We start from the raw sequence: 27,794 nt of genomic DNA on the forward strand, positions 1-27,794 counted from the left end.
ACTGGCTTCTGTGTTGTGTTAACCTTGTGTTGCTGTTGTTGTTCACATCGTGGTGTCCTCTTGCTCTCCTCTGGGTTTGTGTCTCTGGATGCTGGCTGTGGGTCAAGGCTATCTGCCGTTACTTCTTGTTTGTCACCTGACCATTTCCTGTGGGCTGCGGGGGTCACTGACTACGCTGAGGTTGCCACCTCTTCCTTCACTTGGTGGTTGTCATCTTTCTCCATCTCTCTGTCCTATGACATCATTTCCTGCAACAACTCTATCATTGTTTTGTAGCATCTTCCCCTCTTTCTAATCTTGTGTTGAGTTGCTCAGGCATGTGTGTCTTTTCTCCCCCCAACTGCTTCCTCTTTGGTGATGTCACTTCCTGCAATGTCTTAGTTTTTTGTGTCTTCAAGTTGGTGGTTTGCTTAGAAGTGGGTTGTCATGAGCTTGGCAACAGGAAATAGTCCTCTGGGCTTCCTCCTGGTTCTGTGATGTCATCATGGGATGTTATGATGTCATCATACCTCCAGGGCCAGGCCAATCTCTACTCTTCATTGTCCTATGATGTCATCATGTGATATCATGATATCATCAAAACCGTAGGACCGTCTCTCACCAGGCGAACCCCCATTTCTTGTTTCATGACTGCCATCATGTGATGTTATGATGTCATCATGCTACGAGGTCAACAACTCCACTCTTCATTGCCTATGATGTCATCATGTGATATCATGATATCATCATACAGTAGGACCATCTCACACCAGGCGAACCCCCATTCCTTGTTTCATGACTGCCATCATGAGATGTTATGATGTCGTCATGCTACGAGATCAACAACTCCACTGTTCATTGTCTATGATGTCATCATGTGATATCATGATATCATCATACAGTAGGACCGTCTCACACCAGGCGAACCCCCATTCCTTGTTTCATGACTGCCATCATGTGATGGTATGATGTCGTCATGCTACGAGATCAACAACTCCACTCTTCATTGTCTATGATGTCATCATGTGATATCATGATGTCATCAAAACCGTAGGACCGTCTCTCACCAGGCGAACCCCCATTCCTTGTTTCATGACTGCCATCATGTGATGTTATGATGTCGTCATGCTACGAGGTCAACAACTCCACTCTTCATTGCCTATGATGTCATCATGTGATATCATGATATCATCATATGGTAGGACCGTCTCACACCAGGCGAACCCCCATTCCTTGTTTCATGACTGCCATCATGTGATGGTATGATGTCGTCATGCTACGAGGTCAACAACTCCACTCTTCATTGTCTATGATGTCATCATGTGATATCATGATATCATCATATGATAGGACCGTCTCTCACCAGGTGAACCCCCATTCCTTGTTTCATGACTGCCATCATGTGATGTTATGATGTCGTCATGCTACGAGATCAACAACTCCACTCTTCATTGTCTATGATGTCATCATGTGATATCATGATATCATCATATGGTAGGACCGTCTCTCACCAGGTGAACCCCCATTCCTTGTTTTATGACTGCCATCATGTGATGTTATGATGTCGTCATGCTACGAGATCAACAACTCCACTCTTCATTGTCTATGATGTCATCATGTGATATCATGATATCATCATATGGTAGGACCGTCTCGCACCAGGCGAACCCCCATTCCTTGTTTCATGACTGCCATCATGTGATGTTATGATGTCGTCATGCTACGAGGTCAACAACACTCTTCGTTGTCTATGATGTCATCATGTGATATCATGATATCATCATATAGTAGGACCGTCTCCCACCAGGCAAACCCCCATTCCTTGTTTTATGACTGCCATCATGTGATGTTATGATGTCGTCATGCTACGAGATCAACAACACCACTCTTCATTGTCTATGATGTCATCATGTGATATCATGATATCATCATATGGTAGGACTGTCTCGCACCAAGCGAACCCCCATTCCTTGTTTCATGACTGCCATCATGTGATGGTATGATGTCGTCATGCTGTGAGGTCAACAACATCAGACCAACCTGCACTCCTCTTTGTCCTATGATGTTATGATGTCATGATATCATCATACTAGAGGACACATCATCATATCACACCAGATCAGCCCTACTCTATGATGTCATCATAACTAGAGGAGCACATCAACCGACCCTACCCCTCCTTGTTCAATGATGTCATCAGATGATGCCATGATGTCATTGTAGTTAAGACCAACCTGCGCTCCTCTTTGTCCTATGATGTTATGATGTTATAATGTCATCATACTAGAGGACGCATCATCATATCACACTAGCCCAGCCCTCTCTATGATGTCATCATAACTAGAGGAGCACATCAACCAACCCCACTCCTCCTTGTTCAATGATGTCATCAGGTGATGCCATGATGTCATCATAATTAAAGGGCAACACCACTAGATTGACCCATTCCCCTCCTATTCTTCCTCGTCCTGTGATGTCATTGTGTGATGCTGTGATGTCATCGTGATGACAATCACAGCATCCCCTTGTTTTATGACATCATCATGTGTAGCTATTATGTTCTACGATGTCATCATGTGAAGTTATGATATCATTATACAACAAAATGGCACACACTCACCTGCATTCTCCAACATGGTACTAGCCTTTGACTCAATGGTCCATTGGGCTCATGGGAAAGGCAATGTGGTCAATTGTATGGGGTTTCATGCCCGGACAATCGAACGGAGCAAAAGGGGATTAATTGCAATGATATTCCTCCCCACAAAATCCCTGTCTTGGATTCAGAAAGGCCTCATTAATAAACAGAAATTCCTCTCATTTGAGAGTTTTGAACAGAATGCTTTCAAACAAACAAACAAACAAACGAGCGGTTGCAAATCGCCTTCATTATCCTTCCGAATCTCCCCTTAGTTTTCCTTGAGTCCCGGGCTGCATCCTTCTGTAGTAATGCATTTCCTCCCTGGTATAGGAGTTGTAGTTTTTGCAAAGCTAAAGGGAGCTGGAGCCTCACCAAACTGTAGACCCCAGGATTCCATGGCAGTTAAAGTGGCACCAAACTGCATTAATTCTCCAGTGCAGATGCTTCCTTTGCAAAACCTTCCTGGAGCTTTGCTCAGCCGTGAGTCGTGTTTGTTCAGGAGTGTTTTCTCTCCCCCCTTTTTTTTTTTGGCCGAGAAGCCTCATTCCTCGCCTGCTTTTGACACAAATATCTTTTTGTTTCCTCTTCGCTCCCAGTCCTGGCCTGTTTTCTCCAAAGGTACAACCAGCTCCGCTTTTTTGCACATCCGCAGCGGTCGCTCTTTCCATTTGCCGGCCCAAAAATGACCTCTTTTATTTAATCTAACCCAAAATCCCTCCAGTTACACAGCCCAACAATCCCCAATGAATTGTTGAAGGCTTTCATGGCCAGAATCACTGGGTTGTTGTAGCTTTTTTCGGGCTATATGGCCATATTCTAGGGGCATTCTCTCCTGACGTTTCGCCTGCATCTATGGCAAGCATCCTCAGAGGTAGTGAGGTCTGTTGGAACTAGGAAAAAGGGTTTATGTATCTGTGGAATGACTAGAGTAGGACAAAGGACTTGCAATCACCTCTCAACCAAAGATTGTTCCAGGCACTGCCAGGCAATCAAATGCTAATCAAGGCGGTCAGTTGAAACATTCCCACCTAGCTCCAGCAGACAAGAGTCCTTTGTCCCACCTTAGTCATTCCACAGATATATCAACCGCTTTTTCCTAGTTCCAACAGACCTCTCAACCTCTGAGGATGCTTGCCATAGATGCAGGCGAAACATCAGGAGAGAATGCCTCTAGAACATGGCCATATAGCCCAAAAAAACCTACAACAACCCAATCCCCAATGAATTTATCTCTGAGCAATCCCCTCTTAATTCAATATCGTCCTAAAACAGTCAAGCATTGCCTTTTATTTGGCCATTATATATATTTTATTACAGGTTGAGTCCTCTTTATCTAGAAATCCAAAATCAGAAATTGCCCATTTCGGTGCAACTCTTAAATTATTGAAAACATATATAAGAAGTACAAAAGGGATGGAATCTATGTTCATATTTTTATTTATTTATAATATAATATTGTTTCATATTTAGTACTTTACTATATTTAATATTAGCATTTACATGATTCAAATTGGGATAGAGTATGTATATTTATATTATTTTAATCAATAATTGATTTTATATTCAAATTGCAATCCATTAATTTATATTTTGATATATTATTTATTATAGTATAATATTCTAATATATTTATATTTATATACATTACTATTTGTATTATTTATATCTTGTCGAAGGCTTTCATGGCTGGAATCACTGGGTTGTTGTAGGTTTTTTCGGGCTATATGGCCATGTTCTAGAGGCATTCTCTCCTGACGTTTCGCCTGCATCTATGGCAAGCATCCTCAGAGGTAGGGAGGTGTTCTAGAGGCATTCTCTCCTGACGTTTCACCTGCATCTGTGGCAAGCATCCTCAGAGGTAGGGAGGTGTTCTAGAGGCATTCTCTCCTGACATTTCGCCTGCATCTATGGCAAGCATCCTCAGAGGCAGGGAGGTGTTCTAGAGGCATTCTCTCCTGACGTTTCACCTGCATCTGTAGCAAGCATCCTCAGAGGTAGTGAGGTCTATTGGAACTAGGAAAATGGGTTTATATATCTGTGGAATGGCCAGGGTGGGACAAAAGACTCTTGTCTGCTGGAGCTAGGTGTTAATGTTTCAACTGACCACCTTGATTAGCAGTTGATTGTCTGGCAGTGCCTGGAACAATCCTTTGTTGAGAGGTGATTAGGTGTCCCAGATTGTTTCCTCTCTGTTGTGTGCTGTTGTAATTTTAGAAAAATTTAGGGAAGCTGATGAGGAAACACAGCATACAAACTATCTTCAGACCCACCAAGAAAATCCAACAAATGCTCCATTCAGCAAAGGACAAGAGGGATCCTCTCACCTCTGCAGGAGTCTACCGTGTACCATGCAGCTGTGGACAAGTCTACATAGGGACCACCAAACACAGCATTGACCAGACACAAATCAAGGAACATGGGAGACACTGCAGACTCCTTCAGCCAGAGAGGTCAGCCATAGCAGAGCACCTGAGGAACCAACCTGGACACAGCAGATTATTTGAGAACACAGAAATGCTGGACCACTCTCACAACCACCATGTCAGGCGACACAGAGAAGCCATTGAAATCCACAAGAAGCATGTGCACAATTTCAACAGAAAGGAAGAAACCATGAAAATGAAAAAAATCTGGCTACCAGTATTTAAAAACTCTAAAATTGCAACAGCAAAACAACAGAGAGGAAACAAACAAGGACATCTAATCACCTCTCAACAAAAGATTGCTCCAGGTACTGCCAGGCCATCCAATGCTAATCAAGGTGGTCAGTTGAAACATTCACACCTAGCTCCAGCAGACAAGAGTCCTTTGTCCCACCCTGGTCATTCCACAGATACATAAACCCATTTTCCTAGTTCCAACAGACCTCACTACCTCTGAGGATACCTGCCATAGATGCAGGCGAAATGTCAGGAGAAAATGCCTCTAGAACATGGCCATATAGCCCGAAAAAACCTACAACAACCCATTATATATGTGTATCTGTATAAGGTGAAACGTCAATTGATTCCCTGTTTAGATGTGGGTCCCATCTCCAAGATATCCCAGAAATCCCGTATCCCAAGCATTTCAGATAAGGAAAACTCAACCTGTATTATTATTTATCACTGCCATCTTTTCATGGATTAATTTTCATGTGAATTTGGAGCCATTCACAAGGATTTGTTTACTTTCTCATTATTTTGTGTTCAACCATTTCAAAGCTCCCTGCTTGAGCGGTGATGGCACGATCATCAGCATAGATGAACCCTCTCTGTCAGCTTGTTTTGGGTGCCTTGGCTTTATTTGGAGCGATTGTCCGCTTGCACCCCATCCATTCTCCTTATATGTTGGCCTCCAGTTGCCTGTTTTAGGACAAACATCTCAGAACATCTACATTATACAATTAATGCAGTTTAGCCCCACTTTCACCACCATGGCTTAGGTAAAGGGAAAGGTTTTCCCCTGACATTAAGTCTAGTTGTGTCTGCCTCTTGGATTCTGGTCCTCATCTCCATTTCTGAGCCGAAGAGCTGGCGTTGTCCGTAGACACCTCCAAGGTCACCATGGCTTAAGTCAGTGGTTCTCAACCTATCTAACAGTGGGAACCCCTAAATATGGTTCCTCGTGTTGTGGTGACCCCCAACCACAAAATTATTTTCATTGCTCCTTTAATAACAGTAATTTTGCTACTGTTACAAATCATAATGTAAATATCTGATATGAAGGATGTGTTTTCATTGTTACAAATTCAACATAAGGTTCTTGTGGATTTTTTCGGGCTATAGAGCCATGGTCTAGAGGCATTTCTCCTGACGTTTCGCCTGCATCTATGGCAAGCATCCTCAGAGGTTGTGAGGTCTGTTGGAAGTAGGAAAAATGGGTTTATATATCTGTGGAATGGCTGGGGTGGGGCAAGGAGCTCTTCCCTGCTGCAGTTAGGTGTGAATGTTTAGCTGATCACCTTCATTAGCATTTGAAGGCCTGCCTGAGCCTGGGAAAATCTCTTGCTGGGAGGTGTTAATCTGTGCCTGGTTTTTTCCTCTCTGTTATAATTTTAGAGTTTTTTAATACTGGTAGCCAGATTTTGTTCATTTTCATGGTCTCTTCCTTTCTGTTGAAATTGTCCACATGCTTCTTGTGGATTTCAATGGCTTCTCTGTGTCGTCTGACATGGTGGTTGTTGGTGTGGTCCAGCACTTCTGTGTTCTCAAATAATATGCTGTGTCCAGGCTGGTTCATCATATAATATAATATGCTGTGTCCAGGCTGGTTCATCACACATTATATTATTTGAGAACACAGAAATGCTGGACCACACCAACAACCACCATGTCAGACTACACAGAGAAGCCATTGAAATCCACATGAAGCACGTGGACAATGTCAACAGAAAGGAAGAAACCATGAAAATGAACAAAATCTGGCTACCAGTATTAAAAAACTCTAAAATTATAACAGCTAAACAACAGAAAGGAAAAAACCAGGCACAGATTAACACCTCCCAGCAACAGATTTTCCCAGGCTCAGGCAGGCCTTCAAATGCTAATGAAGGTGATCAGCTAAACATTCACACCTAAGTGCAGCAGGGAAGAGCCCCTTGCCCCACCCCAGCCATTCCACAGATATATAAACCCATTTTTCCTACTTCCAACAGACCTCACTACCTCTGAGGATGCTTGCCATAGATGCAGGCGAAACGTCAGGAGAAATGCCTCTAGAACAGGCATGGGGAACCTTCGGCTCTCCAGGTGTGGTGGACTTCAACTCCCACAATTCCTTGAGGCCAAGGTAAGCCTTTGGGGTGAATGCCGAGCCTCAAGGAATTGTGGGAGTTGAAGTCCACCACACCTGGAGAGCCGAAGGTTCCTGACCCCTGCTCTAGAACATGGCTCTATAGCCCGAAAAAACCCACAAGAACCTAGTGATTCCAGCCATGAAAGCCTTCGACAATAAATTCAACATAATTAAAGCATCATGATTAATCAGAAAAAAATATGTTTGGGGGAGTATAGAAAACAGATGATGGGATTTGCAGTACCTTGATGGGCACTGACTTCCACAGACCACTGAGACCTCCACATAGAATTCCCATAGAATCATAGAATCCTAGAATCAAAGAGTTGGAAGAGACCTCCTGGGCCATCCAGTCCAACCCCATTCTGCCAAGAAGCAGGGATATTGCATTCAAATCACCCCTGACAGATGGCCATCCAGCCTCTGCTTAAAAGCTTCCAAAGAAGGAGCCTCCACCACACTCCGGGGCAGAGAGTTCCACTGCTGAACGGCTCTCACAGTCAGGAAGTTCTTCCTCATGTTCAGGTGGAATCTCCTCTCTTGTAGTTTGAAGCCATTGTTCCGCGTCCATGTCAAACAAGAAATACTGGAGGGGTTTGGGAGGAACTGACAGTGATTTAAGGGAGATGTTCACCCACATCTGGAGAGCATTGTGAACCCAAACAACTGGATGTTGAGAAAGCGAGGCAGGCGAGGCAGGCTTTACAAGAGGCCAGACCTCACGCGGAGGAGCCCACGTCTTTGGGGCGGGCCCAACTGAACCAGCCTCACGACCCCTCCAAAATGGCCAGGCGACCCCCCTGGGGGTTGCGACCCTCAGGTTGAGAACCACTGGCTTAAGTCTATGGCAGTGTTTCTCAACCTGGGGGTCGGGACCCCTGAGGGGGTCGCGAAGGGGTGTCAGAGGGGTCGCCAAAGACCATCAGAAAACACAATATTTTCTGATGGTCATGGGGATTCCATGTGGGAAGTTTGAGCCAATTCCATCGTTGGTGGAGTTCAGAATGTTCTTTGATTGTAATGAACTATAAATCCCAGCAACTACAACTCCCAAAAGTCAAGGTCTATTTTCCCCAGGCTCCACCAGTGTTCACATTTGCACATATTGAGTATTTGTGCCAAGTTTGGTCCAGATCCACCATTGCGTGAGTCCACAGTGCTCTCTGGATATAGGTGAACTACAACTCCCAAACTCAAGGTCAATACCCACCCAACCCTTCCAGTGTTTTCCGTTGGTCATGGGAGTTCTGTGTGGCAAATTAGGTTCAAATCCATCGCTGGTGGAGTTCACAAAATCTATCCTCCCCCAACCCCACTAGCATTTACATGTGGGTGCATTGGGTATTTGTGCCCAGTTTGGTCCAGTGAATGAAATGCATCTTGCATATCTGATACTTACATTATGATTTATAACAGTAGGAAAATTCCAGTTATGAAGTAGCAACAAAAACAATGTTATGGTTGGGGGTCACCACCACAGGAGGGACTGGATTAAGGCGTCATGACTTTAGGAAGGTTGAGAAACACTGGTCTATGGAAATATGGGAGTTGTGCTTTTACAAAGTCTTGGGACTTCTATGCCTCACCGAACTATAAATCCCAGGACTCCATAGCACTGAGCCATGGCGGTTAAAGTGGCGTCAAAGGGTATTCATTCTGCAGTGTGGATGCAGCCCGGGTTTCAAAACTTCCCAAAATTTAGGATCTCCTTCCTTCCCAGTCCCTTGGCCTGCAAAACGGAGGCCAAGGAATGGGTGAAAGGGAGATGTAGAGCATGTGAAGTGGGAAAGGTTTGCATGTGTGTCTCGGGGGGTGTTGTTTCCTCTCGGCTGCGTTATACTGACTCTGCCCCCCTTCCTTTGCGGCTACATGTCTGTGACCTACAGGTCCTCCATGGACCCAGAGGCATGAAAGGAGAGAAAGGGGAGCCGGCCGTCTTCGAACCGGTAAGTGCCTTTGAACCGATGCCACACTCTCTCGGCCGCGGAAGGAGAACCCGAAACCCTCCTCGGAATGCAACCTGGCCAGGAAAACCCTGAACCCCTCGCCAGGTGGGTCCCTTTTGGGACCACTGTTCTATCGTGCGTTCATTCTGCACCCATGTGGCTCATCCAAGGGATTCCGCAAATCTCTGGGTCGGAGCAGTCCTCCTGTTTCTCAGAGAGAGAGAGAGAGAGAGCGCGCAACTGTGCCGTTTGTGGTTATCTCAGAACAGCCCCGGACACCCAGGCTCCTGGCTTTCGGGGCCGCAAACAATGACTCCTTTCACGGAGAAGGAAGAGACGCAAGAGCGCGGCCACCTTCCCTCCCGCAGGAGGGGGTCCGGCCAATAAGGCACCATTGTGGCCCGTAGCATCGTAGGAACCTAGACCTGGGAGAGGCACCCAGAGGCCATCCAACCCACCCCACTTCTGCCACACAGGGATACACGACCCAAGCCCGCCCGACAGACAAAAGGCTCCAGAGAAGGAGACTCCCTGGCTCCATTATGTCCTACTCATTGTGCTCTCTAGGTCACAGAATCACAGGCTCATAGTCTTCTACTATCCCAGTGTATTGTTACCCAGGTACACATTCTCTGAATAAGGTCTCCCATAGAACGACCCACTGAGAGGGATTCATAGAGTGTCCCCCTGCCCTCTTCCCATTGTCTGTCTCCATCTGAGTAGCCTTTCTATCTCTATAATGCCTTCTGGAGGCTGCATCTGAGTGCTCCATACATATAGACCTAGAGCTCAACAGCTGATCCTATCTATTTACTGTCCTATGGAGGCTGCAACTGAGCACTGCATACATTCATACCTAGAGGCTAGCAGCTGATCCTTTCTATTTCTATACTGCCTCCTTGTGGCTGCATCTCAGCACTGCATACATTCATACCTAGAGGCTAGCAGCTGATCCTTTCTATTTCTATACTGCCTCCTTGTGCTTGCATCTCAGCACTGCATACATTCATACCTAGAGGCTAGCAGCTGATCCTTTCTATTTCTATACTGCCTCCTTGTGGCTGCATCTCAGCACTGCATACATTCATACCTAGAGGCTAGCAGCTGATCCTTTCTATTTCTATACTGCCTCCTTGTGCTTGCATCTCAGCACTGCATACATTCATACCTAGAGGCTAGCAGCTGATCCTTTCTATTTCTATACTGCCTCCTTGTGGCTGCATCTCAGCACTGCATACATTCATACCTAGAGGCTAGCAGCTGATCCTTTCTATTTCTATACTGCCTCCTTGTGCTTGCATCTCAGCACTGCATACATTCATACCTAGAGGCTAGCAGCTGATCCTTTCTATTTCTATACTGCCTCCTTGTGGCTGCATCTCAGCACTGCATACATTCATACCTAGAGGCCAGCAGCTGATCCATTCTATCTCTATACTGCCTCCTTTAGCTGCATCTCAGCACTACATACATACCTAGAGGCCAGCAGCTGAGCCTTTCTATTTCTATACTGCCTCCTTGTGGCTGCATCTCAGCACTGCATACATGCATACCTAGAGGCCAGCAGCTGATCCATTCTATCTCTATACTGCCTTCTTTAGCTGCATCTCAGCACTACATACATACCTAGAGGCCAGCAGCTGAGCCTTTCTATTTCTACACTGCCTCCTTGTGCATGCATCTCAGCACTGCATACATTCATATCTCAAGGCCAGCAGCTGATCCTTTCTATGTCTATACTGCGTCCTTGTGGCTGCATCTGAGTGCTGCATACATTCATATCTAGAGGCCCACAACTGCCCTCTGGAGGCTGCATCTGAGCACTGTATGCATTCACACCTCGAGGCCAGTAGCTGATCCTTTCTATCCCTACATTGCCCTGTGGAGGCTACAACTGAGCACTGCATATATTCATACCTAGAAGCCAACAGCTGATCTTTTCTGTCTCGATACTGCCCTGTGGAGGCTGCACCTGAGCACTGCATACATTCATACCTAGAAGCCATCAGCTGAGCCTTTCTATCTTTATACTGCCCTCTTGTGGCGCCATCTAAGCGCTGCATATATTCCTAACTAGAAGACCAGCAACTGCCCTCTGGAGGCTGCATCTGAGCACTGTATTCATTCACACCTCGAGGCCAGTAGCTGATCCTTTCTATCCCTTCATTGCCCTGTGGAGGATGCATCTGAGTACTGCATACATTCTTTCCTAGACGCCAGTAGCTAATCCTTTCAATCCATATACTGCCCCTTTGTGGCTGCATCTGAATGCTGCATAGATACACACCTAGAGGCCAGAAGCTGATCCTTTCTATCTATATACTGCCATCCTGTGGCTGTCCCTGAGCACTGCATACATTCATACTTAGAGGTCAGCAGCTGATCGTTTCTATTTCTACACTGCCTCCTTCTGCTTGCATCTCAGCACTGCATACATTCATACCTAGAGGCCAGCAGCTGATCCTTTGTATTTCTATACAGCCTCCTTGTGGCTGCATTTCAACAATGCATACATTCATATCTAGAGGCCAGCAGCTGATCCTTTCTATCTCTATACTGCTCTCTTGTGGCTGCATCTCAGCACTGCATACATTCATATCTAAAGGCCAGCAGCTGCCCTCTGGAGGCTGCATCTCAGCACTGTATGCATTCACACCTCAAGGCCAGTAGCTGATCCTTTCTATCCCTACATTGCCCTGTGGAGGCTGCAACTGAGCACTACATACATTCATACCTAGAGGCCAGCAGCTAATCATTTCTATTTCTATACTGCCTCCTTATGACTGCATCTCAGCACTGCATACATTCATATCTAGAAGCCAGTAGCTGATCCTTTCTTTCTCAATACTGCCCTCTTGTGGCTGCATCTAAGTGCTGCATACATTCATATCTAGAGGCCAGCAGCTGCCCTCTGGAGGCTGCATCTGAACACTGTATGCATTCACACCTCAAGGCCAGCAGCTTTTATACCTAGAAGCCAGCAGCTAATCCTTTCAATCCATGTACTGACCCTTTGTGGCTGCATTTGAGTGCTGCATATATACAGACCTAGAGGCCAGAAGCTAATCCTTTCTATCTACATTCTGCCCTCCTGTAGCTGCCCCTGAGCACTGCATACGTTCATACCTAGAGACCAGCAGCTGATCCTTTCTATCTCTATATTGCCCCCTTGTGACTACATCAGAGCCTTCTGCATATATTCATACCTAGAAGCCAGCAGCTGATCCTTTCTATCTCTATACTGGCCTCTTGTGCCTGCATCTGAGCACTGGATACATACATTTATCCCTAGAGATCAGGAGCTAATCCTTTCTACATGTATACACTGCCCTCTTGTGGCTGCATTTGAGTGCTGCGTCTATACAGACCCGGTTATCTCTTTTTGGGGCCCTGACCCCAAAATGGAATCGATTTTTGTAGTCAAAACCCTGCCAGTATTTTAAGTGGGATTGCGAAGGGTTTCTGTGTCCCAAATTTGATCCTGATCCCTCAAGCCAGGTAGGAGCTTTTGTGGAACAAACATATGTATTTCTACTTTATATATGTAAAGTTCCACATGTAAAGTTCCTGGTCATAAGCACCCCCTTTTCCACCCTCCTCGCCTCCTTTCCTTTCTCTGCAGGGAATGCTGGTGGAGGGACGCCCCGGCTCCGAAGGACCCCCGGTAAGACTCCTGGTGGGGCAGCAGGGTGGGTGTGGGGGTGTGTGCCTGGAATGGCACCCCACAAATGGCCATGGAAGTCCATTGTGCCCCCTTTCTTTGGCTTGCAGGGCATGAGCGGACCCCCCGGCACCCAAGGGCCCACCGGACCCCCAGGAGATCCCGGCGAAAGGGTGAGTGCCATTGAGAAGGGAAGCGGAAAGGCAACACAGAGAGGAATGAATCCTTGAAAGCCCCATCCACACTGCCATGTAATGCAGTTTCATAACTGCGTTATATGGATGGCATTATATGAATCTACACTGACACATCATGTAGTTCAATGCAATTAAACTGCATTAGGAAACGAAAAGATATAGCAATGTAGATAATGTATAATTAATTGGAATTGAAAGGGAATATCTTTTTTGGGGTGGGGGGGGGGGTGCAGTGTTGAAGTGATGAACTCAAGCTGAATGTCCAAGGGTCCAAATCGGTGATATGCATATTAAGTCATATGGGCTGGGCTTTAAATCACCAGCAATGATAAGATCTACTAAACGAAAGGTTGCCAGTTTGAAGCCTCAGGTCAACATGAGCACTCAACTGTCAGCCCAGCTCACTGTTTACCTAAGCTATTTGAAAACAGCTTAGAGCTGTAAGTAGAGAAATTAGGAACCACTAAAAAGCAGGAGAGGTATTTTACGACACCATAAAAGAAAAGAAAAAACCAGAAAATGCCCAGGGACCAAAAAGGAAGGAGGAAGTCCTGATGGCTCTTCATCACAGAGGATGGAGTGACAGCACCCTCCTGTGGCTGGATTCGAGCACAACCTCCAAGGCGCCAAAAAGCTGGACATCAACGCAACATACCTCCTTTCTGTTCTGAATGTTTGCCATGTATGTGTACTGTGATCCGCTCTGAGTCCCCTTGGAGAAATAGGGCAGAATATAAATAAAGTGTTGTTGTTATTATTATTATTAAACATATTGGCTTGTAGTTAGCAGAAGGTGAAATGCAATGAAGCAGGACAAGAAGTTTGACAGTTGACTTTGCTTTGGGAGGGGAGAAGTTGTGCCTTCCATGTATTTTAATCTATTATTATTATTATTATTATTATTATTATTATTATTATCTGTACCCGCCACACGTTGCTGTGGCCAACTTTCCTTCCCTCTTTCTCTCCTTTCCCTCCTTCCTTCGCTCCCTCTTTCCTTCCTTCCCTTTTCTTCTTTTCCTTCCCTCCTTCCTTCCTTCTCTACCTCTTTCCTTCCTTCCCCCATTTTACTTTTCCATCTTCTTTCTCTCCTTTCTTCCTTCTCTACCTCTACTTGTTTCCTTTCTTCCTTTGCTTTTTGCTTCCATTCTTCCTTCTTTCTTTCCTTCTTCTTCCCCTCCCTCTTTCTCTCCTACTTTCCCTCCTTCCTTTGCTCCCTCTTTCCTTCCCTCCCTTTTTCTTTCCTTCTGTCCTTCCTTCTTTCTCTACCTCTTTCCTTCCTTTGCTTTTTGCTTCCATCCTTTCGTCTCTCTTTCCTTCTTTCCTCTCCACTTTCTCTCCTTCTTTCCCTTCACTCCCTCTTTCCTTCCTTCCCTTTTTTCTTTCCTTCTGTCCTTCCTTCCTTCTCTACCTCTTTCCTTCCTTCCTTTGTTTTTGCTTCCATCCTTCCTTCTCTCTTTCCTTCTTTCCTCCCTCTTCTCTCCTTCTTTCCCTTCACTCCCTCTTTCCTTCCTTCCCTTTTTTCTTTACTTCTTCCTTCCTTCTCTACCTCTTTCCTTCCTTCCTTTGTTTTTGCTTCCATCCTTCCTTCTCTCTTTCCTTCTTTCCTTCCCCCTCTTTCTCTCCTTCTTTCCCTTCACTCCCTCTTTCCTTCCTTCCCTTTTTTCTTTCCTTCTGTCCTTTCTTCCTTCTCTACCTCTTTCCTTCCTTCCTTCGTTCTTTGCTTCCATGCTTCCTTCTCAATTTCCTTCTTTCCTTCCCTCTTTCTCTCCTTCTTTTCCTCCTTCTTTCACTCCCTCTTTCCTTCCCTCCCTTTTTCTTTCCTTCTGTCCTTCCTTCCTTCCTTCTCTACTTCTTTTCTTCCTTCCTTCGCTCTTTGCTTCCATCCTTCCTTCTTTCTTTCCTACTTTCCTTCCCCCCCCCTTGTCTCCTCCTTTCCCTTCACTCCCTTTCCTTCCTTCCCTTTTTTCTTTTCTTCTGTCCTTCCTTCTTTCTCTACCTCTTTCCTTCCTTCCTTTGTTTTTGGTTCCATCCTTCCTTCTCTTTTTCCTTCTTTCCTTCCCCCTCTCTTTCTCTCCTTCTTTCCCTTCCTCTTTCCTTCCTTCCCTTTTTTCTTTCCTTCTGTCCTTCCTTCCTTCTCTACTTCTTTTCGTCCTTCCTTCGTCCTTTGCTTCCATGCTTCCTTCTCTCTTTCCTTCTTTCCTTCCATCTTTCCCTCCTTCTTTCCCACCTTCCTTCACTCCCTCTTTCTTTCCTTTCGTTTTTCTTTCCTCCTATCCTTCCTTCCTTCTCTCTTTTCTTCTTTCTTTCCCTCCCTCTTTCTCTTCTTTCTTTCTTTCGTTCTTTCTTTCTTTTTCCTCCCCTTCCTTCCCTCCCTCTTCCTTCCCTTTTTCTCTGTATCATCATTTAGCTTTTTGGGTTTTTTAAGGTCTTCCACTGTTTTGGGGGGGGGGGGTTATGAGTGATGGTCACTCATTGGTCTGTTAGGGGTATAGTGTCCAAATTTCATGTCAATTCGTCCAATGGCTTTAGAGTTATGTCAATCTCAGAAACATACATTGCATTTTTATTTATATAGATTGTTATATTGTATTGTTATTACTATATTATTGTATTATATATTATTTTATCTCCTCCAACCCCGGATGTTTGGAGGGAAAGGGGGAGTGGGGAAGTCTCCATGGGGAAGAGCTGATACTTTCTGCCCGGCGCTGGGTTGGGCTGGATGACCTCAAGGGACCCCCTTCCCCTCCTGCTCCGGACTGCCCTTCTCACCCATCTCCCCCCTTCCTCTTCTCAGGGACCCCCTGGACGGGCAGGCCTCCCCGGATCAGATGGGACCCCCGGACCGCCCGGCGCATCCATGATGCTCCCAGTAAGTCAAGGATAGGATGTGGGGAGGATCTCAGGCTGGATCTACACTGCAACATAATCCAGATTGTCTGAAGTCCACATTGCCATATAGTCCAGTCCAAAGCAGGACGTCTAGATTTCATATGGTGCCAGTCTGTATCCCATTAGAGACCGGGAGGCTGTACTGTGAGCAGTGGATGATGGGCTTTGGTGTCCTCTTTGCTTTACGTATAATGTCATGATGTCGACTGTTTGGATCTTGGGGTTTATAGATATCGAGCACCCAAGCTCTAGGGATCCCAAAGGTCTGTAATGTTTGCTTTCTCCCTTCTCCAGTTCCGTTTTGGGAGCAGCGGCGGGGGAAAGGGCCCGGTGGTGGCCGCCCAAGAAGCCCAGGCCCAAGCCTTCCTGCAACAAGCCCGGGTGAGTCAGCCATTGCGTTCATCTGTGCAAAGACAGGGATTGTGAGTTGCACCCCGCTTCTGGGGGTATTGCTTGCCAAGCGAGGCCACAGCAACCAAATGCACTGAGGATGCTGGACTCAGGAGTGCTACCTGGCAAAAGGGACTTGGGATTATTGTTGACCAGGAACTAGAACCTGAACCAAGAATGTGATGCTGCAGTGTCCGTGTGGCTCTGCAGAGGAGGGGATCCCCGTCAAGGGCATTTCTATGCATACATGTGGCAAAGGAGAGAGACTATTTCTTTAATTAAGAAAAACCTCTTTGCTCTTATACTAATCTAGTTTCTTCTTTTATCTTGGCTGGGACTTTCTGTGTGCTGTTTAACCTTTGTACAGGCACTGAGATGCACTTCTGTATAACAAAGTAACACAGTTTATTTATAACTTCTGGCTCCAACGGTTGTAGTTACATTTGTGTTTTCTTGCAATCTTGAGGCTTTCAGTCAGTATCATATACTTGGTTTACTTTTCTGTAATAGACTTTCAATGTTTCACATTCACAAACATGTTACTTGCTTTACACACTCTTGACTGAAATTATTTTCTGACTAAAGCACCACTGGCTTTCTTTATATTCCTAAAACTTGAGCTCAATTTAACTAACTGCTTCTTTATATCAGAAATCTTTAACACATCTTCATAACTGCTTATTTCTAACAGGAGTTCCTAACTCTTTTCTCTCACAAAAGTTCCTAACTGTCTCTCACAAACAGGAATCCCTAACTCCCTCTTTTGACTCTCTAACTGCCTATTTTTAAACTTTGGCTCCGCCCCTTTGGAATGTTCAGCTCTTCTCTCTCTCCAACTGTCATTTTGGCCTAGCAACCTTTTCAAATCCTGGGCCTACGCTAATCTGCATATGACCAATCGGCTTCCATATGCAAATGAATCCTATCTCTGCTGTTGCTACCCTGTCTGTGCCTATTCTTCCCTATCTGCCATATGTAAACATAGAGCTATACACCAAAAATTTAACATAGAGTAGCAATTTCGCTACAATACACTATAATGGTTGAGGAAGGATTGCCTACAAAATGGAGACCCACAAAGTGCGCTGCAGTGCATATCAAGTCGGACTTCATCCAGATAACGCACTGAAGAGGATCCCTGCATTTCCCCGATCCACAACACGCTGCAGCGCATTATCATAGACCCCAAAGCGGGGAACTGCCCAAAAACACCCCAAGGGCGTGGTAGAAAGGGGAAATCAATTACCTCTGCCCTCTATTGTTACTTTCTGTTTATTTTCACCCCATAGAGCTCCAGAGCGCTGATGCACATCTCCCTGGAAATGGGGGAAATCCCCAAAGTGATTTGAGGCCAGGTTCCATGTTCAATGCAATCACCTTCTTGGCCTCTGACTGGTCCCAGACCAGTCACTCAATGTCCTGCAGGGAAAGCAGTTCCTCCCAAACCAGTTCCAAGCTGCAATCTATATATACAGAAATGCTCTGTGCGTCATGAGTACCTTAAAAACAAAAGAACCAATGAACAAAATCACACCAAATTTGGCAACAAAAGGCTCACAACACAAGGAGTGACCATCACTCAAAAAATTATGATTTTGTCGTTTGGGAGTTGTAGTTGCTGGGATTTATAGTTCACCTACAATCAAAGAGCATTCTGAATTCCACCAACGATGGAATTGAACCAAACTTGGCACACAGGACTCCCATGGCCAACAGAAAACACTAGAAGGGTTTAGTGGGCATTGACCTTGAGTTTGGGAGTTGTAGTTCACCTACATCCAGAGAGCACTGTGGAGTCAAACAATGATGGATCTGGACCAAACTTGGCACAAGCACTCAATACGCCCAAATATGAACACAGATGGAGTTTGGGGGAAATAGACCTTGACATTTGGGAGTTGTAGTCACTGGGATTTGCAGTTCACCTACAATCAAAGAGCATTCTGAACCCCACCAACGACAGAATCGGGGCAAACTTCCCACACAGAACCTTGATGAGCAACAGAAAATACTTAGGGCCACCCAGTCCAACTCCCTTCACCAGGGCAAGAAAACGTAATCAAAGCCCTCCTGACAGAGAGCCATCCAGCCATATATATAGATAGAGAGATATGATCCACACACACACAGATATCGTATCCTAGATTGTTATTGAACCCGAGCCAAGAGGGTGATGCTGCAGCGAAAAAGGCGAGCACGATCTTGGCTTCCATACAAAATGGAAACGAAGAGAGTTTCCACAAAGACTAGGAAAACAATGGAGTAATCCATTCAAATAGCAGGAAAATTATTAAACATTAGGAGTAACTTCCTGATGGTATGAGCAAATGGAATGTGCTTCTGCCTGGCAGTCCTGTGCTGTCTTCTTTGCTGGAAGCCTTGGAGCAGAGGCGCATCTGTCTGGAGGGCTTGGATTGTGTCTTCAGGCCTGTCAGGAGGTGGGACTAGATGGCTTTTGTGGTCCCACCCAACTCTGGGATTCTTTGGTTCTATCATTAGTACTCTAACCTGCCATGGTGTCCCCTTATGCATATCAGGATTTGTAGTTTGACCAGAGAGTTTTGCAATGCTGCAAACTACAAATCCCAGGTGGCAACAAGGGCAAACCCAGTCAGGTCTTCATCTTCAACATGCACAAAACCCACATTTTATGCTGCAGATGTCTGACTCCCCGCATTTGTCTTCTTTTCCCCAAAGATGGCCTTGCGAGGCCCCCCAGGACCCATGGGGTACACCGGCCGGCCAGGGATCATGGTGAGTAGCCTTTGCCTTGGTTTTTCCCACTAAACATGCATTGAATTTTCAACAAGATACAGCCAGAACCCTCCTAATTAAAGCAGAGATGAGAATCAAACAAAACAATGCTAAAATATTGTATCAGAATAAGGGGTTTATGCCGTCGCGCCTGGGGGATATAACTCTTAGTGAAAGAGGCATGGACGTGACATCTCTCCCCAGGGGATTGCTTCTTGCCCTCCTTTAGGGAAACTGGAACTCCCAAGGACCAAAACACTGTAGATAACTCAAAATAGGTTGTATTGTTCACAAAGAGTTATCCCTTTAAGGCAATAAGCTGGAAGTTTCAAAGGCGTAAAGGAAAATATACATTACAGTCTCTGGTTGTCTTGGGTCCAAGGAGTTTTGCAGCTGAGAAGCTTTTCCAGGTCCTTCTTTCTAAATGGCTGTCCACAACCCCAGTCCAAATGGCCTATGTTTGAAGACACAAAGTCTTCCTCTGGTGCCAAAGGACTGGTTTGAAGGCGCTTGAGACTTCCCAATGTCGTCCACGTTGATCTGAACATGAAGCATAAGTCTCAAGGGTAAGAACCTCAGAATTGGTGCTGAGAGGTAACTTAATCAAGGGCTTCAGAGCCAAGTCTCTCTCTCACGTCCATCTGATAGAAAGTTTGATGGTGGAATGGAAAAGGAACAACACTGTCCTGCTCTCTAGGAAGAGGTGGGGTCAAACAATTGAGCAGGGGGAGCAATTCAACTGGTGCAAACAACATTGATTGACAGCTATAAAAACCAATCAATCCAACTATACATTTACAGGGTAAAAAGGCAAAATCAGGCATGATACAACAATTCAAATCTTGCAATGTACAGTTCTACATATAGGTGGCGCCACTCGCGCCGTCACAGGGTTTAAGGGGGCTAATGTTGTAGTATTCAGTAGAGGTGTGCAAATAAGTTGGATGTCGTTGTAACTTGGATTCATTTCATATGTTGCACGCTTACAAGATGTATTATGATACACCTGCAAAGTGTGCTGAAAACATTAAGAAATTGACTTTTGAAGACTTCGAATTTACGTTTCGATTTCTTCAGAAGTGCCTATGACAGCCCTGCTGAGAGGCGAAGCCAAACCTGTTGGCATGCCTCTCAGCCAATCAGGGCTGATGGAGGAGGGAGGGGGAGGCCCTATGCCAAACAATTCAGAAAAAAATTGCCCTAAACTACATTTCCCAATATGCAGCAGAATGGGAAAGGATCAATCAGGAGAGGAGAGAGAGATTTGTTTTGACTCTGTATGTTTTGATGTTGTTGCTTGGAAAACGTCCTGAGTCCCCCCAGGGAGATAGAGCGGTATATAAATAAAGTTTTGTTGTTGTTGTTGTTGTTGTTGTTGTTGTTGTTGTTGTTAGTCCCTCCCTAAACAGTCGGTTTTATCAAAACTTTTTAAAAAATCACTAAAATCAGTAGATGTATAAATATTTCTGAAAGCTGGGGGGGGGGGGGGATTATCCCCTATTGCATTGTGTCATTGAATAGAAAATTCAAGATCACTCTTGTCGTTTCTTGTTGTTTATAAAATCTTTGAAATTTCCCCTAAAATTCATGAATAAGTGAAATGTTCTGAAATTTGGTGGGCTATCAGGGGTAAATGTGTTCTAGCGTTGTAGCAAGTTTCACTCCAATAGCATTAAGAATGAGATGTATAGGAACGTCTGAAGTTTCCCAATAGCAGTAATCATTGTATTAATGCACAGATGGAGTTACTGTAACGAAGTAGTAACAAAATTTTGTTAGTCTCATAGTAACAAAATTTTATCTAACTAAACTTTGGAAACACTTTAGAAATGAAGCACCAGGGACCCCCAGTGTTGTACTTTTGAACTACTTTTTAATGGATCGCACATGCCTAGTATTCAGAGCTTGCAAGTGTAAGAATCATACATCAAGAGACCCTGGGTGCATCTACACTGCAGAGTTAATGCAGTTTGGGACCACTTTCACTACCATGCCTAGAAGAAGCAGGTGTCAAACTATGCTAATTCCACAGTGTAGATGCCCCCCATGGTCCATGAATTTGGGTGGCCAATGCTATTTCCTAATACATATCTGCATGGGATACATTCTTGAGATTATGGCGGAGAGAGCAAACAGAGGAGAGTCACGAACCCTGTCGTAATGGAAGACTTCTCCAGAAAGTCATTCATTGCAATAGGATTTGTTGTTATCTTCTGGAGAAATTCATTAGGTACTATTGAATCCTGAGATTTGTTGTTGAGGGAGGTGTATGTGCTGAGGATCATTTGCCGGAGAGCTCTAGTGCTGCCAAGGACTGCGAAGCCCATCATTCAATTGAGTGGTGGTACATCAATATGGTTTTGATACCATTTCAACTACGATGGGGATGCCATTCTTTAGCGCAGTTGCAGCAAATACATTCACCTGCAGCAATACATTTTACCAACCAAAAAGTTGACAGTTCGAAGCCCAGATCGGGGTGAGCACCCGCTCTTCAGCCCAGCTTACTGTAAACCTAAGCAGTTTGAAAACAGGTGTGAGCTGTGAGTAGAGAAATTAGGCATTGCTCAAGCAGGGAGGTATTTTATGGCACCATAAAAGAAATACCAGAAAATGCCAGCGATCAAAGGAAGGAGGAAGTCTGCGATCGAGCGCTCTTTGTTATCAACGATGGAGCAACAGCACCTCCTGTGGCCGGAATTGAGCGCAACCTCCAGGATGCCAAAGTTGGGGAAAATGCTGACACACTACCTCTATCTGTTGTCTGTCCTGTCTGTTTAATGGCACTGAATGTTTGCAATATATGTGTTCTGTGATCCTCCCTGAGTCCCCTTCGGGGTGAGAAGGGCAGAATAGAAATGCTGTAAATAAATAAATAAATTCTTTTCCAGGGCCAACCTGGCAGCAACGGCATGAAGGGCGAGTCCGGAGACTTTGGCCCCCAGGTGAGGTGACCTTAGACCCTCTCTGTGGGTGACCCCACGACCCCTCCCTCCTACTCTCCATCCCATCTCTTCCTTGCTGTGAATCAGGAGAGAGTGGACTTCCCACAGTGATGATGGAGGATTATTGTGTTTCTCTTCTACTTTTCAGGGGCCGAGGGGACCCCAGGGACTAACCGGAGCCCCAGGGAAACCTGGACGACGAGTAAGTAACACAATTGCCTTGGGAGAAATCTGTGTCTACAGGGAAGGGGGTGTTTGGGGTTTCCAGAGCAAGGATGCTCCACCTGTAATAGGTTTCTGGGATGGGGGTGGAAGGGAGGCTGGGGCCAAGGGAAGGGGCCCCTTCTGACCGCTCCTCCCTCTGATTCCTCCTTACAGGGCCGCGCCGGAGCTGATGGGGCCCGAGGGATGCCCGGGGAGTCCGGCAACAAGGTCAGTGGCAATCAACCTCTGCCTCTCCAGACAGGGCTCTTTCACGAGTCCTGGGAACGTCCCTCCAGGGTCACCTTTTTTGCAGCTCAGGATCGTTGGACACTAGAGTTGGGAGAGACCTCCAAAGGCCACTGAATGATCTCTGGAGAAGGGAGGACTCCTAGATTACTTTCTCAGAGACTGTTTCCAAGCTAGGTGCCCCCCCCCCCCCCCGTCCTATCTCTGTGCATTTCATTATTATTGCCTGAGTGTAGTACCGTCAATTTTCTCCCTCTTAGTTGGAAAATGGAAATCTCCATAACCTTTTGGAGATTTTGTGATCTTTGGAAAAACAGGACCTTGTTAGAAGTCATAACCTTTTGAAAAATGATGCCATCACCTTTTGGGAAAAGGGCATTCATGCAAGTCAGTTTGGTTTCTCAGTTGTTAAACTGATGTGCCTAGGTATGTCTTTGAACTGTTAGGTCTCACAGCCTTTGGGGATGCTTGCCATAGATGCAGGCGAAACGTCAGGAGAGAATGCCTCTAGAACATGGCCATATAGCCTGAAAAAACCTACAAGAACGAAGCCCAGATCTGATCACATGGTCTGCAGCCCCTCCCACAACAAAGAGTTAAAGAAAAATACTGCAAACCAACACACATATATACAATACACTAAGCAATCTAAATTATACATATAACAAATAACTACTGGTGTCTTGAATAAGGTTACTCTTTCCAATGGTTTTGGCCCATCATCTCTCATCTGTGAAGGACCTTTTGCATCCCGATCCTCTCCTTTGGGGAATGAGCTCTCCCTCCCAATGAGGTCCAAACATCTTTGTGCTGGTATGGCTGTACCAGGAGCTTCAGCTTCATTTTCTTTCTGTTGAGTGTTTGCATATATTCCAAGCTTCCATGCATTTGCAACAAGGTGGCTTCCCTTGGTTTGCAATCATAGGGCTAGCCACCTGTCTATCATTGTTAAGTTTTGTTTCCGCCCCTTTCCCCAGGGCCATGGGAAGAGAGGGAGCCATTTTTAGTTCAGTCTTATAGTGGAAAGCTAAACTACAGGACATGGATTAGCTCCATCCGTAGAAAAGCTTCATTTCCTGCCAAGCATCCGGGGCAGAAATTCCAGGGGAAAACAGTCCCAAATCTCTGGCTGGGAGCTTACAGCCTCTCAGCTTTATAGCATCTGAGGGAAACAGTCCTAAAGTTTTGGAAGCAAACAGTTTTACAGACCCAAAGAACTCCAGCTGGAGAATCTGCATAGACTGGTAGGTCTGCTCGGGATCCAAGACGCAGATTGGAACCGGTAGTAGAACCCACATCAGCAAAACTTAGACAGTAGATTGCCTGGGAGGGGTTAAGAAGGGGTTTTCCTTGTTAAAGAAAGAAATAGTTCTCCAAGCAAGGTGCCTGTCCATTTTGGGGCAAGTTAAGATGCATTTGTTTAATCTGTTGAAGATCCAAGAAGTGTTTGTTGTTTTATTGAAGACCTTAGCAATAATAAAGGACTTTGTTAAACATTTCAAGCCTTCTAAAGACGGTGTATGGGAAAATTCTTGAAGGCCTCTCACCCGAGGCACCCCGGCTCCCCGCTGGGCACAAAGAGCACACCATTTAAAAAATCAATTATTACAGGCCCAGCACGTGGCAGCACAATCTTCAAATCAGAATAGTTTATTGTAGTAGTCCAAGGCCATGATAAACAGGTCCAGGTGCAGGCTGCACAGAGCAGGACCCTCAAAGCAAACAGGAAGCAAAAGATAACCAACACAGGCGAGCTTCATGCTTCCCCAGAGCAAAAAACAATGTGAATTATTGGTAGTTTTTTTGGGGGGGGGGGGCAAACTAGCCCGTTGAGTCTCCATAGGTGTGGATGGCAATTTTGTCTAGCTCTCTCTTTCTGGTCTTTTTTACCCACAAAGCAAAGAGGGCCACTTTATGTGTTACATACATTTGAGTCCCTTAGCAAGAACGGAGCCCACCATCTGCAAATTTGACCAGTCTACCTTCCATCTATTCCATCATCATGCAAGCCATTGATCTAGAACTCAAGAACCCGTGTCTTTGCTGTTCTTTCCGCAGGGCGAGCGTGGATTCGATGGCCTCCCGGGCCTCCCAGGGGAGAAGGGACACCGGGTAAGTGGCCTGAATTAGATTATTATTATTATTATTATTATTGACACAAAAGCACAGTATGTCACAGCAAACGAGATCTATATGTTCAATTTCGTATCACTAAATCACAAGTCAAACACATCCCAAGCATCTAGGACTGTGTGGTGTATTACTATTATTATTATTATTATTATTATTATTATTATTATTATTATTTGGTACACAACAACATGAGTCCACAGCAAACGTCATCACTATGCCAACTTTTATAATGGATCACATGTTGGACTCTTCCTAAGTGTCTAGGACTGTGTGATGTATTGGTAAATAATACGTGCAGACCCCAGTAGGGTGGCCTTTTGCAACTGACAGATGGTAATTTTTTAAGTCCAGACCAAGGTCTTGAGGCATTGCACCCAGTCTGCTGATCATCATTGGGACTCCTTGACTGGCTTGTGCCAGGCTCTTTGGAGTTCAATCTCTAAATCCTCATATTGTGTCAGCTTTTCTAGTTGCTTCTCTTCAATTCTGCTGTTGCCTGGGGTTGTTGTTGTTGTTATATCCTGCCTTTCCTCTTTTAGAAGAAACTCAAAGCAGCAAGCTCTGCAATTCTTGCATTTATAAAAAGAGAGATAATGGGGAGTGCATGGATTGGGAGGAGGTATGGCTCTGAAGCTATAGCAAAGTCAAAACCTTATCAATCAATCAACCAATCAATCAATCAATCAGTCAAGCTTTCAATGAGGCTTGGAATTATACCAAGGTTTTGTCCAAGGCTTTCATGGCTGGAATCACTGGGTTGCTGTAGGCTTTTTGGGCTATACGGCCATGTTCTAGACGCATTCTCCCTTGACGTTTCGCCTGCATCTATGCCAGGCATCCTCAGATGCAGGTGAAACGTCAGGATAGAATGCTTCTAGAACATGGCCATATAGCCCCAAAAAAACTACAATCCTCTAGACCAAAGTTGTGTAGGCTGGGATGCTCCAGTTCTACGTGAAACATGGTTCTGATGTTTTAGGAGCTTTGTGTCATGACGTCCTTTAATGCTGCATTATTGGAATAACTCCAGGTTCTCAGACCCACCAGAAAACTATATTTTCCATGGACAAAGTGGGGATGGGGGGGTATGGAGGAAGCTATTTCAAGGGGGCCACCCTCCACATTCAGTGGGGCACAGGTGAAAAGTGAGGGGATTGTAGATCTCTCTGCAGCCTCCAAAACAATATCACTTGCACCTAATTGAAGTGTGTTCTGGGATTGACTTGGATGTGTTGATGGTCTGGGTCTTCTCCTCCTCCGCTCCAGGGAGACTCTGGATCCCAGGGAATCCACGGACCCCCCGGAGAAGATGGCGAGAGGGTGAGTCTTTGTGGTATTTATGAACCAATATTGGGCGGGATGGAGGCAACCAATGTGAAGTTTGACCTTGACATGATGGAGGTGTTTCTGATGAGCTAGGAAAGGCAATAAGCACTGCAGGTGGATTTGGACCCGAGCCCAGAGGTCCATGTTCCGTCATTGGCCTGGACTCCTGAGTGTTAATGCTAGCATGGTCACTGTGCCCCTTCCCTGAGTAGCCATGTCCTGCAGTCACTGCGGCACTCACATCCCCTGTGTACTACTGTAACACACTCTACTTGGGACCACCCTTGGAAACTGTTCGGAATGATGAGATGAACTTGAACTATTGACAAAGGAAGGCAGATACTCAAACTTTGTTTCCAGGCAAATGTTGTGACTGAGCTGGATTCACAGAGTGTCTCTGATGAGGATGATGGGATTCAGTTCACAGTCTGGTTCAAAATGTCCCTGTTATAGACAGTGAAGAAGTGCAGTTCCCCACAGTAAGAAATGAGAGTGTTGATACTGAAAATAGCCAGGTCCAGGTGCAGATTGACTCAGAGAAGGAGGACAGTTCTCAGCCTGATCATGAGCAAGCAGGGAAACAAGCTGATACTAACGAACAGACTGACCTTGATGAAATGGGAACCTTAGATCGGGCTGACCGTTTGGAATTCTGAGTTCGAAGGAGTGAGAGAATAGCTAACAAGAAGGAGGCCAGAGGCCAAAGAAACGCCTTCATGTTTTGCAAAGGGTATTAAGCGGTGTGTTTGAGACCAAACTTTTGTCAAAGCAACTTTTCGTTCAACTAAGAAGCTTGCCTTTGTTTGTCTGGATTGTCTTCTTGGGTTCCTGGTTTCAGGACCTTGTTCTCCCACAATTCCTCAGACCCTTCCCCCCCCCCCCCTCAGCTGCTTAATCTGAGTTCTGGGCCCATAGCCAACGTCAGACTCTGTTTCCTGTGTGAAACACCAAGAAGCTTCCTCTACATCAGGCATGGGCAAACTTTGGCCCTCGGGTGTTTTGGACTCCAACTCCCACAATTCCTCAGGCCCTTTCCTTTTCCTCCTCAGCTGCTTAATCTGAGTGCTGGGCCCATAACCAACATCAGACTCTGTTTCCTGTGTGGAGTGCCAAGAAGCTTCCTCTACAGCAGGCATGGGCAAACTTCGGCCTTCTAGGTGTTTTGGACTTCATTTCCCACCATTCCTAACAGCCTCAGCCCCCTTCCTTTTCTCCCTCAGCTAGTTAAGCAGCTGAGCAGGAAAAGGAAGGGGTCTGAGACTGTTAGGAATGGTGGGAATTGTAGTCCAAAACATCTGGAGGGCCATAGTTTGCCCATGCCTGATGTAGCTTCTAATTTATTGTCGAAGGCTTTCATGGCTGCAATCACTGGGTTGTTGTAGGTTTTTCGGGCTATATGGCCATGTTCTAGAAGCATTCTCACCTGACGTTTCGCCTGCATCTGTGACAAGCATCCTCAGAGGTGTGAGGTCACCGAACAGTTTCCAAGGGTGGTCCCAAGTAGAGCACGTCACAGTAGACACTCTGTGAATCGGCTCAGTCACAACATTTGCCTGGAAACAAAGTTTGAGTATTTGCCTTCCTTTGTTAATAGTTCAAGTTCATCTCATCATTCCGAACAGGCTATATGGCCATGTTCTAGAAGCATTCTCACCTGACGTTTCGCCTGCATCTGTGGCAAGCATCCTCAGAGGTTGTGAG

The 27,794-nt window shown here is 45.5% G+C and overlaps 1 protein-coding gene across 1 annotated transcript in view; it reads left to right on the plus strand.

Moving 5' to 3' along the window:
* Nucleotides 1–27,794, plus strand: part of COL11A2 (collagen type XI alpha 2 chain) — a 141,299-nt gene that overhangs the window by 48,201 nt on the left and 65,304 nt on the right. Inside the window, exons 9-19 of the mRNA XM_067465616.1 lie at nucleotides 9,283–9,342; nucleotides 12,965–13,006; nucleotides 13,114–13,176; nucleotides 16,001–16,075; nucleotides 16,390–16,476; nucleotides 19,183–19,239; nucleotides 22,131–22,184; nucleotides 22,333–22,386; nucleotides 22,563–22,616; nucleotides 24,693–24,746; nucleotides 26,034–26,087. Of these exons, the coding sequence (XP_067321717.1) occupies nucleotides 9,283–9,342; nucleotides 12,965–13,006; nucleotides 13,114–13,176; nucleotides 16,001–16,075; nucleotides 16,390–16,476; nucleotides 19,183–19,239; nucleotides 22,131–22,184; nucleotides 22,333–22,386; nucleotides 22,563–22,616; nucleotides 24,693–24,746; nucleotides 26,034–26,087 (654 nt within the window). The remainder of the gene's footprint in view (nucleotides 1–9,282; nucleotides 9,343–12,964; nucleotides 13,007–13,113; nucleotides 13,177–16,000; nucleotides 16,076–16,389; nucleotides 16,477–19,182; nucleotides 19,240–22,130; nucleotides 22,185–22,332; nucleotides 22,387–22,562; nucleotides 22,617–24,692; nucleotides 24,747–26,033; nucleotides 26,088–27,794) is intronic.

Source organism: Anolis sagrei, chromosome 2, assembly GCF_037176765.1.
Source record: "Anolis sagrei isolate rAnoSag1 chromosome 2, rAnoSag1.mat, whole genome shotgun sequence".
NCBI lineage: Eukaryota > Metazoa > Chordata > Lepidosauria > Squamata > Dactyloidae > Anolis > Anolis sagrei.